Source organism: Palaemon carinicauda, chromosome 22, assembly GCF_036898095.1.
Source record: "Palaemon carinicauda isolate YSFRI2023 chromosome 22, ASM3689809v2, whole genome shotgun sequence".
Lineage (NCBI taxonomy): Eukaryota > Metazoa > Arthropoda > Malacostraca > Decapoda > Palaemonidae > Palaemon > Palaemon carinicauda.
This window is the reverse complement of record NC_090746.1, coordinates 65,838,412-65,858,478: the sequence shown is the minus strand read 5'-3', so window position 1 is coordinate 65,858,478 and position 20,067 is coordinate 65,838,412. Positions and strand designations below refer to the sequence as shown.

Here is a 20,067-nt window from a genome sequence, read left to right as displayed (position 1 = left end):
ACACAGAGCAGATAAATACAAATTTAGGGGAGTACACAAAATGAGACTCAAGAAGAGACATGAAAAAGAAATAATAACTAATGGGGGATGATTGGTAGAAGACAGTAGTGGTGACTGTTAATGGGATACTGGGGTTATCACACAATAAGAGCAGAATTGTTGTGCTTTTAATTCAATGTCAAGAGGCTGTTACTTTAAAGAGGTAATAGCTAATAAAGATTGAGATGACTCATTGAAATAATAGATTGATGTTAATTCAATATCTTAAATATGTGGGTATCAAAACCATTAGAAACAAAGTGGCTTAAAATATAGAAATATCATAAATGAATAAAGAACATACCATATTTGGCAACTTTAACAAAACTGCAATGGGTGTCTGATAGGACATAGGCTGCGTAATCTCTTCCGTCCCTCGCACCCGTACTCGGATAAGCCTTCCACTTCCAACTGGCCACCAGCCAATGCACTCCCCTGGAAACAAAACTTATTTTATCTAAATATCATCATGTTATGTATCTGAAAGTTACTCAAATGACACCAAGCCATTTGTCAAGATATTGATAAACCAGCTTTTGCCATTTGTTCTTATTTCTTAACATAATTTTATTTCTTTTTCAAGAGGAAGAATGCAGCTGCACCATCATTACAGTACTAAACTATTCCATGATACTGCTATACAATACGAACTAAATAGTTTGTGGGAATGAGAGTTACGGATGAAACTTCCCAGTTCCAAGTAAAATACCAAGAATTAAAAACAAATATGGCACAGTGAAAAATTACAAATATTTCAATTCAAATAAGTCTAGCTTTCAGTTTACACCGCACTTCACACATACCTAATTTCAAATAAGCACAGAAAACAGCATTTGGAGAGAGTCATGCGATTGGAAGTTATAAAAGGGTAACTAGGGTTCTAGAACTGGTAAAAATGAAAAAGATATAAAAGTAAAGACCCTTCTTTTGATTGTTGGAAAAAAAAGAGCAACACTCCCACTTAGATAACCAAATATAGTTACAGCATGTCAAATGATAACGGGACGAATGTCAAATTAGTCAAACCCAGTTTTCATTTAATGTCTACAAACATCTGATAAAATATAGATATAGAAATATAACAGCTACTAACTGAAGAAAGTACTGTACTGTACTAAAATAGCAGGAAATAATCAAATAACTATTCAATTATGAGGGAAATGAGGGGGTACGTAACTACTGAACACATTGCATAGCATACGATTCAACTATTTTGAATCTTTAATTACGACAACAAAAAACTAATTTGCATAAATAATTACTCACCAGACATGACTGTAAACCACTCAGCTGTTGGAACTCCTACTTCGATAACTTCCAAGTCATACCTTGCTTTGTTCAAAATTTTGTAGAAGGGCGAAAATATTACAAACTTGGTTAAACCAGAATTACCAAGTTTAACATCTACACCAACCTGAAAATTATTAAATTATCAATTACCTTGTCTAAGGTCTAGGTAAAAGATAGTACATATTTCAAAAATATACTCTAAACTTGAATAAGTGGTCTAAAGGAGCCAACAGCAAGCAAACCTGGTACGTTCTTGAAGGGCCTTTGCAGGTGATAGATCCTGAACTTCCTACAACATCTAGGGAGAATCTTTCAGACCAATCGCTGTCATTCACTTTAACTGTTGCTTTCTTTTTTCCAAAGAATGACTTGGATTTAAAGGAAAAGAGGACAGGCTCATGGTTGTCTTCTTCATGGACAACTATGTTATTCAAGGCATCTCCCTAAAATGGTAATATAAAAAAAATCAGTTATTACCCCTAATTTTAATTTAACAAAATTAGTTACCTATCCCTATTTGCAATACTGTACTGTATAACAAATTAAGGTACCCATCCTTTTTGTCAGAATATAAACAATATAAGTAGAACGTAAATGCTGTTTCAAAAGAAATTTAAATGCAAAATGCAAAAGCAATCTTTTATCCAAACTAGTTTAAAAGTACATTTTAGAAAAATAATTGGAAAATTAACTGCAATGTCATTTCAGAAGAAATTACCTGTGAAAAAGATTTCATGGATAAAATGCATTATCACAAAAATTATACCATATAACATTTTGTAACAAGAATAAGAGTACAACTTTCAAGTCTAACAAAATGCAAACACAATAAAACCACAAGCTTAAGGATAATAATTAACGCATTATTTCAAGCCATTACATTTCTTCTCCAATATTACTGCATCCACAACGGTGAAAGAGACACCATGTATGAAAATTGCTAGTCAGTAGTACACTCCCTTAAATTGTTTTCTTGTGTTCATTACCTTACAAGAATGAACATCTAACATTATGATAATAATTAAGAAATAATACATTTTAAATACACTTTGTTTCATAAGTACCTAGTGCATTTTTATTGAAAATTCTGCCTATACCACAGCTTCCAAACACTAGCCGGATAAAGCCATCTTGGGACGTAAACCAATTTTCAGTAGGGAAACTACATATTGTACAGGTAATAGTAGTAGTAGTAGGCAGCAACTGTGTAAATGGTGCTTCACCACCTGCTCATATCAGTCAGTGGAAGCTAGATATAATTTAAAAACTAAAAGCTGAGAACCAAATCAAAATTCTGCCAAACACATAAAGGATTGAAAGTAAGCTAAACCTAAATGAAATTCCAGGGAGACTTGCATTCAAAACTAATAAAAAGTAAATAACTTTCTAACACTGTAGAGTATACAGAAAAATTCTGCATAAACTATAACTTCCAAGCACTGGTCTGATAAAGATATCCTGGAAGGTAACACTGATTTTTAGTAAGGTACTGTAGCTACTTACTATTAGATAGTAGTAGGTTTCTGGCTGCCTCTAACCAGTTAAAAAGAACTGAGAGATGGAATCTAAAAACTAAAAAAAAAACAAGGAATAAATAAAAATTCTCCTGCAGTAGTCATAAGGATTGGCAGGTGACCAAACTTGAATGAAATTATGAAGAAGAATAGGAATTCAAATTCTATGAAAAAGTTACAATCTTACATAAAAAAAATTGCCAGTGTGTACAGTTATGATAACCCTGCTTACTATAGAGGAATAAGTTCTTTGAGTTTATATTCTTAAAAATTTATTGAGTAAAAGCAACTCAAATATTATGTACAGTATATAGTATTTTATAAGTGAAAATTTCCACAGTTATATATAAAAAAGATTTTACTGCTTTTCACATCTAGTAAGTCTACTTTACATGAAATATTTAAAAAATACATGACATGAATATGCAAGAATAAATTAATTTACCCTTTGTGATAATATTAAAAGACCTTTTACAAATTTATAATGTAGTCTAGGGAAATTTAATAACTTAATTAGGTAAATAAAAAAAACAATACTAATAATAAATTTCATTATTTTCATACTAACCTGACACACATATGCATAAAACTTTCTTTCGCTAGCCTGGTTTTATATTGAAGAAAGCACAAACAAAAACACTCTCATCCTATTTCCTTTCAATAGCCTTAAGCTTCTACTACAGTACCGATATAATCTGGCAGTTAATGGCAATAGCCTTGTCTGGGTATGATGCAGTCACTTTTTCTTTTCAGTCTCACCCTTTGTCATTTCAGTCTCACCCCTTGTCCTTTCAGTTTCACCCTTGTCATTTCAGTCTCACCCCTTGTCCTTTCAGTTTCACCCTTGTCATTTCAGTCTCACCCCTTGTCCTTTCAGTCTCACCCCTTGTCCTTTCAGTTCCACCCTTGTCATTTCAGTCTCACCCCTTGTCCTTTCAGTCATACCCTTGTCATTTCAGTCTCACCTCTTGTCCTTTCAGTCTCACCCCTTGTCCTTTCAGTTCCACCCTTGTCATTTCAGTCTCACCCCTTGTCCTTTCAGTCATACCCTTGTCATTTCAGTCTCACCTCTTGTCCTTTCAGTCTCACCCCTTGTCCTTTCAGTTTCACCCTTGTCATTTTAGTCTCAACCATTGTGTTTTCAGTCTCACCCCTTGTTATTTCAGTCTCACCCCTTGTTATTTCAGTCTCACCCTGTCTTTTCAGTCTCACCCCTTGTTATTTCAGTCTCACCCTGTCTTTTCAGTCTCACCCCTTGTTATTTCAGTCTCACGCTTTGTCTTTTTAGTCTCGAGCCTTGTCATTTCAATCTCACGCCTTGTCATTTCAGTCTCACCCTTTGTCTTTTCAGCCTCACCCCTTGTCATTTCTGTCCCCCATTGTCATTTCAATCTCACTCTTTGTCTTTTTAGTCTAACCCCTTGTCTTTTCAGTCTCACCCTTTGTCTTTTCAGTCTCGAGCCTTGTCATTTCAGTCTCACGCCTTGTCATTTCAGTCTCACCCCTTGTCATTTCTGTCTCACCCTTGTCATTTGCCTCATCCCTTGTCATTTCAGTCTCATCCGTTGTCATTTTAGTCTCATCCTTTGTCATTTCAGTCTCATTCCTTGTCATTCCAGTCTCATTCCTTGTCATTTCAGTCTCACCCCTTGTCATTTCAGTCTCATCCCTTGTCTTTTCATTCTCACCCTTTGTCTTTTCAGTCTCACCCCTTGTTATTTCAGTCTCACCTCTTGTCACTTCAGTCTCGCCCCTTGTCACTCCAGCGTCACCCTTTGTCTTTTAAGTCTAAAACCTTGTCATTTTAGTCTCAACCCTTGTCATTTCAGTCTCACTCTTTGTCTTTCCAGTCTCACCCTTTGTCTTTTCAGTCTCACCTTTGTCTTTCAGTCTTGACCCTGTCATTTCAGTCTCATCCTTTGTCATTTCAGTCCCATCCTTTGTCATTTGTCTCACCTCTTGTCTTTTCAGTCACCCCCGTTGTCATTTTAGTCTCCCCCTTTGTCATTTCAGTCTCATTCCTTGTCTTTTGAGTCTTACCCTTTGTCTTTTCAGTCTCACCCCTTGTCATTTCAGTCTCACCCCTTGTCATTTCAGTCTCACCTCTTGTCACTTCAGTCTCAACCCTTATTATTTCAGTCTCAACCTTGGTCATTTCAGTCTCAACCTTGGTCATTTCAGTCTCACCTCTTGTCATTTCAGTCTCACCCTTTGTCATTTCAGTCTCCCCCTTTGTCATTTCAGTCTCCCCCTTTGTCATTTGTCTCACCTCTTGTCATTTCAGTCTCACCCCTAGTCATTTCAGTTTCACCCATTGTCATTTCAGTCTCCCCCTTTGTCATTTGTCTCACCTCTTGTCATTTCAGTCTCACCTCTTGTCATTTCAGTCTCACCTCTTGTCACTTAGTCTCACCCCTGGTCATTTCAGTCTCAACTTTTGTCATTTCAGTCTCACCCATTGTCTTTTCAGTCTTGTCCTTTGTCTTTTCAGTCTCACCTTTGTCATTTCAGTCTCGACCCAGTCATTTCAGTCTCACCCATTGTCATTTTAGTCTCACCCATTGTCATTTCAGTCTCCCCATTTGTCATTTCAGTTTCACACATTGTCATTTCAGTTTCACCCATTGTCATTTCAGTCTTCCCCTTTGTCATTTGTCTCACCTCTTGTCATTTCAGTCTCACCCCTTGTCATTTCAGTCTCCCCCTCTATCTTTTCAGTCTCCCCCTCTATCTTTTCAGTCTCACCCTCTGATTTTTCAGTATCACCACTTGACTTTTCAGTCTCCTCATTTGTCTTTCCAGTCCCAACCTTTGTCTTTTCAGTCTTAACCCTTGTCATTTCAGTCTCATCCTTTGTCATTTCAGTCTCACCCTTTGTCATTTGTCTCACTGCTTGTTATTTCAGTCTCACCCATTGTCATTTCAGTTTCATTTTTTTGTCATGTTAGTCTCACCCTTTGTCTTTTCCGTCTCACCATTAGTCTTTTCAGTCTCACAATCAGTGTTTTCAGTCTCACCATCAGTGTTTTCAGTCTCACCATTTGTCTCTTCAGTCTCACCCCTTGTCCTTCCGGTCACAAAATTTGTCTTTTCAGTCTTAACACTGTCATTTCAGTCTCACTTCTTATCATTGCAGTCACCCCTTGTCATTTCAGTCTCACCCCTTGTCAATTCAGTCTTAACACTGTCATTTCAGTCTCACTTCTTATCATTGCAGTCACCCCTTGTCATTTCAGTCTCACCCCTTGTCAATTCAGTCTTAACACTGTCATTTTAGTCTCACTTCTTATCATTGCAGTCACCCCTTGTCATTTCAGTCTCATCCCTTGTCTTTTCATTCTCACCCTTTGCCTTTTCAGCCTCACCCCTTGTCATTTCTATCCCCCATTGTCATTTCAATCTCACCCTTTGTCTTTTCAGTCTCAACCCCCGTCATTTCAGTCTCACCCTTTGTCTTTTTAGTCTCACCCTTTGGTTTCTCAGTCTCAACCCTTGTCATTTCAGTTTCGCCCTTTGTCTTTCCAGTCTCAAAGTCAAAATTAAACTTCTATCCTTTCGATATCACTAATCTGTGGGGAGGAGGGGAGCAAATATAGGAACACCAGGTAGGCACAGAGATGATAAATTTTATTATTGTAATCCCATCTATTTAGATGAAATTCCCCCTAGGTTCATAATGCTAAATTCCCACACTGATAGAGGTCGGTCAGTATAAAAAAAGGGAAATGTAGTCTTAAACTAATCAATTTATCTAGCATCTGAGATCACCTCTTTGTCTTGGTAACACAGTAATTAATCGTGAGTTGTGTTATAAAAAAATGCTTCCATATTGTGAACCAAATACAATCTCACTATAAAACTAAACTTCTACAAATCAACCAACACTTAGTATTTTCAAAATAAAAAAATAATCCTATAACTTCATTAATTTACACAATTAAAAGATAATTACCTACTAACTGTATCCCCCAAGCTACAATAGCAGTCAAAGACCAGAAATCTTGATAAAAAAAGCAGGTTTCAATAAGATAATGCTTAGCGAAAATCAAAATACAGTAGTATGCTACTGAGCTGTCGCTAAGACTCTTTCCAAAGGAAAATTCCTGTGGAAATTGAGAAATGTAGCTGAATTTCTATCATGAATTCTGACCTTCAATTGTTCCATCTGACTTTGATCCAATTCTCTGTGCGCATTCGCGACTAAACTTTCGATATGAAATGATGTAGCATTTTTGGACAAAGGGAAATTTGAAATCTTAAGCACAAGACACAAATTAGAAGCCTCTTCCTAATTGTTTAGCCTTGTCTAAATTACATTTAACAGCTCTCAGAGGGATAAGAAATCTATTTTTTGACCTATTAACTTTCTTTTCCATATATAGGATACTGTATAAAAAAATGAGGCCAACCTTTCTCACTTTCTGTGCTCAGAATGTAAGAGATAAAATAATCTTGTTTTCTCTAAAACCTATATTAAATAAAATAACTTCTGTAGTTCTTTAATACATAGAGCTTGTGCTAAAGCTAAGAGAAAGTGTCTTAGCTTAAGATCTCTAACAAAGAGATTTCAAAGATTCAAAATGAGAAGCATTTAAAAACTAATGATACATGTAGATTCCAATAAAAAGTTCAGACTAGAGGATTTCAATAATAAAAGTCTTAAATGAATCTACAATAATATGTTAGTGGATAACTCCCAGTCTATATGCATATGAATAGTAGTCATCATAGATCTATAGCCTTTAATAGGTAAAAAGAATAGTTTCTTTTCATAAAAGAGAAACTTTCAAAACTAAACATCATTTCAATACTAATTCTAGTCCATGAAATCTTCCTTGATTTGCACAACTAAAAAATAAACCTTTCATTACATTGATACAAATTACAGTATTAGTAAATTTTCACCTGGAATCTAAAATAAACAATCTAATAGATTTAAAAACCATAAGACTCAGATAATACTGTACTGTGTCATAGTAAATTATTAGTAAACCATCTCTAGGAATCTAAAATAAACAATCTAGAAGGTTTAAAAAACCATATGTCTCGGAGAATACCGTGTCGTAGTGGCAACAACCACATATCTGAAAAGTTGGTTGGCCTTTTACCTGTGCTAACCCTCAGTGTCACTGTCATGGCCATTATCTTTTCCAAGCAAATAGGGCAGGATGTGGCAGCTAATTAAAAGAGGGAGGATATAAAGGTTGGGGAAGGAGGAAATTTTCTAATCTTATATAGAAGTTGTCAAATTGTCACTTCCAATTGATAGCTTGTTCTATTCAGAGGTAGGATGGAAATAAAATAAAAGGAAAAATACTTTAAGACTGTCAAAATGGTGAATAAGTAATTACATAATAAATTTGAATCAAAATATTGATGTCACAATGAAAAACTTGACACAAAAGCATTCCCGGGAAGAACACTGACATCGGAAATCTCAAGGCACACGGAAAAGTAATAAGGGAACTGGGGGACCATGAGCTGGCATTGCCATGCGTAATAAATGAAATGCAATCATGAATGGTACATGTTGATGTGACTAAATATTTCCTGTCTATGGAAATAAGGCATCACATGATGAATGAAATCGTGATAAAATATCATCAAATGTTATAATGAAGCAGTCCAAAATCCAGAAAAGTTTGCATAAATGTTTTACTTACCTCAAAAATATTAATAAAAAAGTTTAAATTACCTGTTTAATAAATAACACAAATGAATGTTTTAAAAATATATATTATGTTCTTAGCCCAACTAAGGAAAAAAAAAATTAAAAATCAATTGTGCTTGTAAGCTGACCTTTTGTTAGAATATCTAAAATACTTTTCAATTTCAATTTGAGTTTCATGTTAAGAGCTACTTGCCACATTAACAATAAATTATCAGGTTAGCTGGGAAGAGAAAAAATAGTAAATCATAAAAATGAATCTACCTTGGAAAATATGCTTTGACTTTATGAATTTAGTTTTAATATTTACGACACTTTTCAAATCTTAATTAGAGTTTTCTTGTAACTACCATTCACTTGTACTTTGTTTTAAGAATAGCACATCAAACATTAACACAAATCATCAAGTATTTGCAAAATCGTTCACAATACTATTTCACAGTTTGACGAAAGGAAAACCAATTAGGGATTAAATAACATGTTCGTACAACTCTACTCGAGTTAGGGTAATAAAAACAAGAGAAACAAATTAAAGCACTTACTTCCTAGAGGCAGAAGTCAGTGGTGAATAAATATGCACTTCAAGTGCCTCATTCAATCATTAGTTTCGGCAAAAAATCAGAAAGTCAGTTATGAAAATATTTCAGTGATGCAGAATTCCATGAGTAGAGTGACACTACAATTACCTGTTACTAGTTTTGTCACTCACCAATGTCTTACCAAAATCTGGTGCCAGTGAGGCAAGGGTAAGGGAGGATGCCCAACGCTGCAATGAGATTACATTTATGCGTCTAAATGAGTTCTATATATACAAAACATTGTTCAGTGGACTTACAATACAGTACAGTATATAGTTCATGGTATCATCTTTAGGTAGAAAGGGTTTAAATGATCACATTATCAAAAATTTCTCAAGAACATACATTGAGCTATAAGCATACAGAAAGATGTAAAAATATCTACTAATAATTTTCAAACATAGATGCTTGATAAAACAATATGTTAGATCCACAGTATTTCAAAGAAATAAAGGAAGTTAGAATGAGTACCTCAAGGAATGGCCTGGTGTTAGTTTTAGATGAAAATGTTGTAATCAAACTTTAATAGATGGGGCAGCAGAATAAAGTGGGAAGAATCTAAACAAAGTAAAGCCAAGATTACAGAAACTGTAAAAATAGCCTAAGAAAAAGGGTAGCCAGGAATATTAACATGTAGACCTTGATTCTTCCACATAGGTGAATGCACAGCTTTGTGACAAATATAGCAGATGAGGTCACACAAGATATTTGGGTGAAAAAAATATAAAAAAGTATGGTAAGTATCATACCTAGGATGTACAAGAATTGATAAGGATTTTGCTGTGATACAGATCAGAACTGGATTACTGTATACAGAAAGAAATAGTAAGTTAGTAAACAAAACATGTTTTTAGACCTATGCTTCTACATGCAGTGAAGACACCAAAACTAAGTTAGGTCAAAGACTATGTTTAAGAGCTATACTTCTGCATGCAGAGGAGCACCAAAACTTACAAAGAAATTAGAATATATTTGGAAAAATTGTTAAAATGCCAATATTTTTGACTGGTACGTGCTGATGTAGGAAAATAATTTTACGAATGACTAAGTGGTAAAGATGTATCCAAAGGCTGGAAAACGACTGAAAGGTGATATGAGCAACAAGTCAGAGAAGGTATAACCAACATAAAGAGTGAAGAAGCATATGCACTGTTAGTCTAAAAAGGAAATCACTGTCAAGATTAAACAAAACTTTACAGCCCTTTGTGACAATAAATAATAATGTTATTTGATCATATTTGTTTTAGCAAGAGATTATCAAAATTCATGAGCTAAAAAAAAAAGAAAAAAAGAAAAAAAAGAAAAAAAAAGAGAGAGAGAGAGAGAGAGAGAGAGAGAGAGAGAGAGAGAGAGAGAGAGAGAGAGAGAGAGAGAGAGAGAGAGAGAGAGAGAGAGAGAGAGAGAGAGAGAGAGAGAGAGAGAGAGAATGGGCCATAGATTTCTGTTTTATATAAAACTTCTCGTCAGACAGAATGATAATGAAAATGTACATTTGTTCCCTATGACACAAGAAGTATTCAATAATTTATAATTATCACTTGCATATGGAAATGCAATGGTTTGTTCCCTGCAATTTTGTGTGTAAAATCTATATATTTATTGAAGTGACTACTGTACATTATTCCGTAATAATGACACAATAAGTCGCCATTGAAAGATATAAAACTACTGGACAGTAATAATTGACTTTACGTTATAAAGATATATAATAATATTCATTTGTTTCCTTTGACACAAGAAGTATTCTATAATGTATAATTCATAAGGTATATATACTATAAGCAAATATGATTAGCAACAAACTGATGAAAAAAGATACATATTTCATACATACATACATATATATATATATATATATATATATATATATATATATATATATCCACACATATATATATATATATATACATATATATATATATATATATATATATATATATATATATATATAAGATATTTGAGAGAGAGAGAGAGAGAGAGAGAGAGAGAGAGAGAGAGAGAGAGAGAGAGAGAGAGAGAGAGAGAGAGAGAGAGAGAGAGAGCTAACAACTTTTTTTTACTAGAGTTATCAAACTCCTAAGAGAATTTTACTCTAACCTCTCTCATTGGTATGCAATTCAGCCAGTCATATATCATAAAATTGTCAAACACTCAGATAGTAGGATCTTTCAAAGTATTGTGAACGAGAAAAATAATTGTTAAATAAAGAGTAAGATTACTATCATGAGTGAGATCTAGTCAGGCCAGTTATTAAAATAACCAGTTCAATTCAATAGTTAATTAAGATCAGCTTTATGACACCAGATACCCAGCATATTTTAATACATTAAATGGATGAATACAAAGAACTAATGAGTATGTAGCAATAATTAGGTATAAGTAGAGTATACATAATGGTAAATTCCTAATCTAGGCTGGGGACTGAAAGCAAAATGAAACCAGATGTTAGCCATATTATAATTTGAGAGGACATAAAATTGCATTAAATGGGGGTAATTCCTAGTATAATTCAGTCTTCATAACTCCTAAATTTTTTACTCTCACCACATTGCAAGTATTTCTAATGCAATTTCTACACAAAGCTTTCATGACCTCAAACAGTTAACTGTAATCATGCGGAAACCTTTTTGCCTTTCCACATAAGGTCTGTCCTTATACACCTTAAAAAAAACACAATCTTAGTCATGCCTTTCAAAATTTAAGGGACATGTTTGGCAAAAAATTTTTTTATAGTGACCTTTCTCCAAAATCTATTGCTAAAGAAGAATTTAGGAAAAGGCCCATCATGCTAGTAACAGTTATTTTGAATCCCAAATGCAAAAATAACTTTAAGAAATGTGCATTAATAAAAATGCAACATCCTCCAAATAAATATAAAAATGAAAGAAGTGCAGCACTGAAAGCTTGTGATAAAAATTATTCCTCCAATATTGGTTCCAATAAGCAATCATGAAAAGTTATATCAGGCAAACAACAGGTGTTAACACAAACACAACTAGTAATGCTACTTCGTGCATCATCCACTATGTTTCTTATTTTAACAGATAACTTAAAATAAGCACTATCCTGCATATTACTAGACACTGGATACATTGAAGAATTCATGACATAACAGGAAATTATCATAATGATTAGAGTGAATATATAATTATTAGAGTAACTACATAATAAGCAAATAAAATGTTCATTTAATCACCTTCTCTATTAAAATTTCCAGAAATGAAGGTGTTAGAAAATTTCAACAATGAATGAAATGACAGGAAAATAATAGAATATATCTTTAAATGCTATAAAATTTTTCAACAAGCTACATCATGATTTTCTTTCAGTATCCTAGCTCTAAATTAAATTGGAATTCTATACAAAATTGTTCATTTCTACATTTACTCCCAGTTCATCATGGTGAATTTTATGTTTATAACAAACAAAATGTGCAGTACAAGGGTTGGTCACAGGTCACATTGGTATTTTCAACATACTTATCTGATAATCCCAATCACTGTAAAAAATGGAGGAAACATAAAACTGATTGACAAAATATGGTCTAAAACACAATACCAATTGCTGACTTCTTTCTTAAAATAAATATCTAATTCATTGTGTCCTAATGACCTACATGTCACTTCTATGACACACTGTACAGTAGTTTTCTCAAAACCTCAACATTTTTCTCTCTCTGCTATAAACAAATTAAATATTGCATCATATATATATATATATATATATATATATATATATATATATATATATATATATATATATATAGATAAATAGATACTTTGTAAATATGTGCATACATAAAATTATTTCACAAAAATTAATTTATTTATTCTATCTATATTTTTTTGGTTTCCAAAATTATAGTTAGCTTTGAATTGTCTGAAGTGTGTATATATATCTTCATAAGCAAAATAGAACTTTCTTGATATGCACATAACATTTAACCCAACTGCAAAAATTTCCAAGTTTAAAAATCATACTACAGGGTACTAAACATTACATGCATTACTTAAATTTTCAAACAATAAAAATCTTCTTAAACTCAAAAGAGATAAAATTTGTGATAGCAATATATGAAGATTTTATTAAAATGATAATTGACACTAACATATCACCTGTAAATGTTGTCGTAAATGAAAACACCAACGTGACCGGTAACACCACATGTAAAGAGGGAGCAATAATATTAGCCATAATACCTTGATAGGACTACTAGCAGATTCAGCAGAAGAAGTAGATGAAGATCTCTCTATTTTTCGGGACTTCTGCTCACAATTGAAGAAGAATATGCTATGTTATACTTTAATTTTCTTACATTTGGAACAAGTAATGCCATTGAGAACTTTATAACTACAGGGGTCATCAATGCAATACAGTAGTGTAAATTTTGAAAATTACACTAACTCCAAATCAACAATCAAACCAATTCTTGCAAGATATACTATAAGAGTTATACCTTTACATAATTTTCATTTCCAATTTCTCAAAGACTTAGAAATAACAAAAGAAAAATATACCTGTTTAACCTTTACAGAAATAAAACCAGCAGCGCAAATATGGTGAAGTGCATTTAGACCTATATCCAAATATATTAATTCAGTGCCATGTAATAGTGGCACTATAGTAATATGGAGTAAATAACTCTCAATACACAATGACTTACTGATTGATAGTGTATTTGTCTAATAGGCAAACAGTGGCCTTATAGCCTACCTTTTGATTGACAGTGTAATTGTAAAATTGACAGTCCCTGCCTTACTGGCAGCTGTAACTTTGGATCAAAAACAAGCAACTGTATATAGATTTATAAAGAAAACAATCCTACTGCAGCAGAAGGAAGGAAACCACCAATTCATAGAGGCATAAGATATGCTCAGTTCTTTGTGAAATGGTCACATTAACATTACCGTATTAAGATTATTTCTTTAAATAAAGTTTATGCTTCTATTTTACATTATTTTGGAATTCTTTCATGATCTTTTTTCAAATATATGTTATTGCTATGAAATATATAATTTGGTCAATGATACCATTTCATAAAAATTCTACTCCGATCATGTCATCAATCTGATGAGCAGCCTCACCTTTTTTTTTACGCAATTAACATCTATTATAATTTCCTTATACTTAACAAGGAAATAAAATCTAAAACTAAATGTAATTTCCTAAAGCATCTGTATTCCATGCTTTTTTATACTAATCCATAAGGAATTTACCTATGATGTCACAACCCAACCTAACAATTCTCCGAGGCTACATTGGCTATAACAACCAATCAAATCCTGTCCATAAAACATGCATTGGTCCCACCTTCCTTTTTCTCACAATAGGAATAAAAATCTAAATTTCAGAGTGAGAGATTTATTTTGCTGCCACACATGAAAAGGAATTATCACCATCTACTGTTTCAGGATATTCTCTTCTATTAAAAGCACAGGACTACATGGAAGGGATTAGTTGGAGTCTACCTTTTCTATTTTTTATATTAAAATTAATTGAAATAATACTTAAGATATCTGTGAATAATGACAATGCATGTACATTTGACGTACTGCAGCGTCAGTCCTAAATTAGTGAGAAAATATTTAATTTTCCAAATTGCTTTAATGTACTAAGGACGAGTTTCTAAATGCATAATGGAAACTTCACAGAACTTGACTTTTGACTTGACTACTTCATGTTAGCAACCTTGATGGCTAATCAAAGTACAGTACCTAAGCAGACCATTTGAATATTCTTGCTTTCTCAATACTCAGTTAAAGCTTAAAAAAAAAAATCAGTATTACCGAGCAACTTTGCATCGAGAAACCAGGACAAACCAAATCAGCCAGTCACTCACTCACTCATTCAGTGATGATTTTACTTGTTTCATTACTATTTATATAGTGATAAAGATTATACTGTAGTAAGAATTCATTTCACATAATCATGAATGTTTCTAAATTTGATTGCCTTCATTGATCCACTTTTTTTTACAAAATATCTTTGGGTCTTCTTCAGATCCTTTTGCTACCACCTTTATATCTACAGTTTTTATAACCAACTGTTCTTTATCAATTGCATTACACATCCTACCCATCTGAATTTTCATGTCAAACTCATTTCTCTATTGCTTTCTGAGAATACTGACCCCTCAATTCTCAGTAATTTTCTTAGCCACATACAATCTTCCAAAAGAACTCTGGCAAAGTGTCTCGACTTTCTACAATATCGCCCAGCCATTTAAAGATATCCCTTTCCATTGCCAATGATCTTTTTTTTACCAAGCCATCATTCTGTTTTCCATTTGATCAAACTATCACAAAATATTCATCCATTCTTTCATTCATGCTATATAATCTTACTTTTTCCTTTTATTTACCTTCACTTCTACGAGGGATTTTTTTTTTACAATCGTTTCTTACATTACCACCTTAGCTCTCAACAATATTCCTTGTATCTTCCCTGTCTTACGTATATACTCAGATACATTCCTCCATTATCTTCATTCTGAGAAACCTCTAACCTCCTAATCACTTATATTATTTCCCCTCCACATAAATATCTTCATGGTTTCTACTTATGGCAATAACCTTACTAGTTTAAATTTACTTTTAATCTTTTCCTCTTGAAGATCCTATAAAATACAAGTTTTTACAATTCTTATTTCTATTGTCAGTAGGTACATCAACCACAACCTAACTTTTTATGGCCCAATTCTACACCTACATCTATTTCCTTTCTCAGAGCTTTTGCATCTATAAACAAATTAAAGAATCATGAAGCTACAACAGACACTTAGTAAAACACATCTTTATGTCAAAACAAGCACACTCCCCTCTATATATTCTACAAAAAAAAATTTTGTTTCCATCATAAAACCTCTAACTGCTATACTTCAATTTCACTAGATTCATTCTAGGCCTATGTATACCACTTAGAGCTTTTCACTTTACTTTGAACAGTTTTCCTTATCTGGTTCAAAACAAACAACTGATCCACACACCATCTTCCCTGTTCTTGCTCAATCAATCATTTAGTCATTTGTTTTAATTCTCAATAAAAAGCTACCATAAACCTCAAGAAGCGTGACTCATGATCTCTGGTTAGAATTGTGGAAATTCGGAGTATCGCATTTTTGGCTGGGAGAACATCTATATTTTGTGTTTCAAATAGTCTTTTCTAATGAATACCATTAGTTTTATTTCTAATGAGCCCTTTTTTAATATTCACGCAAGTGCACCCAGTCTTGTACGCAACCATTTTCTGACCTGGATACATATCTACTCATTTTTTCTTCAATTTTTTTTACTATTGACAGATTTTTGTCATAAACATGAAGAGATAGGGAATCTAACTGCATATCCAAAATGTCCCTTATTTGAAAATCAAAGAACCTCTAATTGAAAAGTAGTCATAAATGAAAGTGTCTTCTATACATTAATAAAATATATATATATAAACAACAATTATTTTAAAACTTCCTTTTTCAGATTTTTTGTATATAAAATTATCTTTCAAATACTTTTTAAATGAAAGAAATTGATTAAGAAACAAAATGTTATTAGGACCTTGAAGTAAGCCTAAACTAACATTGTTTTAATGGGGTGAATCACGCTCCTTAATTCTTATCGCTTCTTCTGTCATCTTTACCTTTATACAAGAGAACAAAGATTCCTCTCACCCATTCCTTCAGGACCCTCTGGCTTTCTTCTATCATCTACATTCAGCATCTCACCAATTGCATTCCTTATTATATTTTGTTTAATCTCTCTCTGGGATTCCTTATCAAAAGGTATATAAATTGGCAGTAAAAATATTGTTTTTTATCCTCAATAATGCAACAACAATAAATAGGGACTTAGTTACATAGTAAACATTTTCAAGTTGTAAGCTCAAAAGATTAAATTGGTTTCAGAAAACCCAATATATATCCCAAGTGAAGTTAAACCAGTCCTATATCACAATTCTAAATTAATTTGAGTAAATATGTTATTTTCATTAGTAAAATAAATTTTTGAATATACTTACCCGATGATCATATATTGCTGTCAGCTCTGCTGCCCGACAGAAAAACTACGGGCGGAATACGCCAGCGATCGCTATACAGGTGGGGGTGTACATCAACAGCGCCATCTGTCAAGTAGGTACTCAAGTACTCGATGTCAACACAGAACCAATTTTCTCCTCTGTCCACTGGGTCTCTATTGGGGAGGACGGGTGGGTCCTTTAATTTATGATCATCGGGTAAGTATATTCAAAAATTTATTTTACTAATGAAAATAACATTTTTCAATATTAAACTTACCCGATGATCATATAGCTGATTCACACCCAGGGGGGTGGTTAGAGACCAGCATTACATGTTGACATTATTATGAGCTAAGCATTCCGTATTTCATTTTAGCAGTTATTCAAAATAACAAACATAAAATAAATAAGTACCTGGTAAGGAAGTCGACTTGAACAATTACTCTGCCTTTTTAAGTACGTCTTCCTTACTGAGCCTCGCGATCCTCACAGGATGCTGAGCGACTCCTAGGAGCTGAAGTATGAAGGGTTGCAACCCATACTAAAGGTCCTCATCAAAACCTCTAATCTAGGCGCTTCTCAAGAAATGACTTTGACCACCCGCCAAATCAAGTAGGATGCGAAAGGCTTCTTAGCCTTCCGGACAACCCAAAAACAATAATAAAACATTTCAAGAGAAAGATTAAAAAGGTTATGGAATTAGGGAATTGTAGTGGTGGAGCCCTCACCACTACTGCACTCGTTGCTACGAATGGTCCCAGATTGTAGCAGTTCTCGTAAAGAGACTGGACATTCTTAAGATAAAAGACGCGAACACTGATTTGCTTTTCCAATAGGTTGCGTCGAATATCTTTGCAGAGATCTATTTTATTTAAAGGCCACGGAAGTTGCGACAGCTCTAACTTTGTGTGTCCTTACCTTCAGCAAAGCTTGGTCTTCCTCATTCAGATGGGAATGAGCTTCTCGTATTAACAGTCTGATAAAATAGGATAAAGCATTCTCTGACATAGGCAAAGATGGATTCTTAACTGAACACCATAAAGCTTCAGACGGGCCTCGTAAAGGTTTTTAAATAGAACTTAAGAGCTCTTACAGGACATAATACTCTTTCTAGTTCATTTCCAACCATACGATAAGTTTGGAATATCGAACGATATTGGTCAAGGCCGAGAAGGCAGCTCGTGTTTGGCTAGAAAACCAAGTTGTAGAACATGTAGCCGTTTCGGATGAGAATCCGATGTTCTTGCTGAAGGCATGAATCTCACTGACTCTTTTAGCTGTGGTTAAGCATATCAGGAAAAGAGTCTTAAAGGTGAGATCTTTCAGGGAGGCTGATTGAAGCGGTTCGAACCTGTCTGACATAAGGAATCTTAGTACCACGTCTAAATTCCAACCAGGTGTAACCAAACGACGCTCCTTCGTGGTCTCAAAAGACTTAAGGAGGTCCTGTAGATCTTTATTGTTGGAAAGATCTAAGCCTCTGTGACGGAAGACTGATGCCAACATGCTTCTGTAACCCTTGATAGTGGGAGCTGAAAGAGATCGTTCTTTCCTCAGATATAAGAGAAAGTCAGCTATTTGAGTTACAGAGGTACTGGTCGAGGATACGGATACTGACTTGCACCAGTTTCGGAAGATTTCCCACTTCGATTGGTAGATTCTAAGGGTGGATGTTCTCCTTGCTCTAGCAAACGCTCTGGTTGCCTCCTTCGAAAAGCCTCTAGCTCTTGAGAGTCTTTTGATAGTCTGAAGGCAGTCAGACGAAGAGCGTGGAGGCCTTGGTGTACCTTCTTTACGCGTGGCTGACGTAGAAGGTCCACCCTTAGGGGAAGTGTTCTGGGAACGTCTACTAGCCATCGAAGTACCTCGGTGAGTCATTCTCTCGCGGGCCAGAGGGAAGCAACTAGCGTCAACCTTGTCCCTTCGTGAGAGGCGAACTTCTGCAGTACCTTGTTGACAATCTTGAACGGAGGGAATGCATATAGATCTAGATGTGACCAATCTAGTAGAAAGGCATCTATATGAACTACTGCTGGGTCCGGGATAGGTGAGCAAACTATTGGGAGCCTCTTGGTCATCGAGGTTGCGAAGAGATCTATGGTTGGCTGGCCCCAGGTGGCCCAAAGTCTCTTGCATACATCCTTGTGGAGGGTCCATTCTGTTGGAATTATTTGTCCCTTCCGACTGAGACAATCTGCTATGACATTCAAGTTGCCTTGGATGAACCTCGTTACTAGTGAAAAGTCTAGACCTGTTGACCAGGTGAGGAGGTCCCTTGCGATCTCGTACCATATCAGAGAGTAGGTCCCTCCTTGCTTGGAGATGTACGTCAAAGCCGTGTGTTGTTCGAGTTCACCTCCACCACTTTGCCTTGAAGGAGAGACCTGAAGCTTTTCCAGGTCAGACGTACTGCCAGTAGCTTCTTGCAGTTGAAATGCATTGTCCTTTGACTCGAGTTCCATAATCCCGAGCATTCCCTACCGTCTAATGTCGCACCCCAGCCTACGTCCGATGCGTCCGAGAAGAGAACGTGGTTGGGAGTCTGAACAGTCAGGGGAAGACCCTTTCTAAGGTTGAAAAAGTCCTTTCACCAAGTCAGACCAGACTTTAACTTTCCGGAAATCGGGATCGAGACCGCTTTTAGCGTCTTGTCCTTTTTCCAGTGAAAAGCTAGATGGTAAAGAAGAGGACGGAGGTGTAGTCTTCCTAGTGACACAAATTGAACCACGGATGACAGAGTCCTTACCAGACTCATCCACAGCCTGACAGGGCAGCGTTCCTTCCTCAGCATCTTCTGGATGGATAGCAGGGCTGGGGGTTGATCGTCTTGTTCAGCAACGTCCTCATCAGAGGGTTCCTCATCCGAAACTGATGAGGAAACGGCAACGGAGTGGGCAACGTCTGACTCGCTGAATCCGGTCGCACTGGTGGATGCGTGACGGAGCCGGACGCAATATCATGGTACTGC

At 34.8% G+C, this 20,067-nt stretch overlaps 1 protein-coding gene across 1 annotated transcript in view; it reads right to left on the bottom strand.

Annotated features, from left to right (window-relative positions):
- Vps13 (vacuolar protein sorting 13C) overlaps positions 1-20,067 on the bottom strand; it is a 469,226-nt gene that overhangs the window by 98,847 nt on the left and 350,312 nt on the right. Inside the window, exons 48-51 of the mRNA XM_068346310.1 lie at positions 13,289-13,354; positions 1,572-1,772; positions 1,306-1,453; positions 344-474 (exon numbers count right to left, since the gene is read on the bottom strand). Of these exons, the coding sequence (XP_068202411.1) occupies positions 344-474; positions 1,306-1,453; positions 1,572-1,772; positions 13,289-13,354 (546 nt within the window). The remainder of the gene's footprint in view (positions 1-343; positions 475-1,305; positions 1,454-1,571; positions 1,773-13,288; positions 13,355-20,067) is intronic.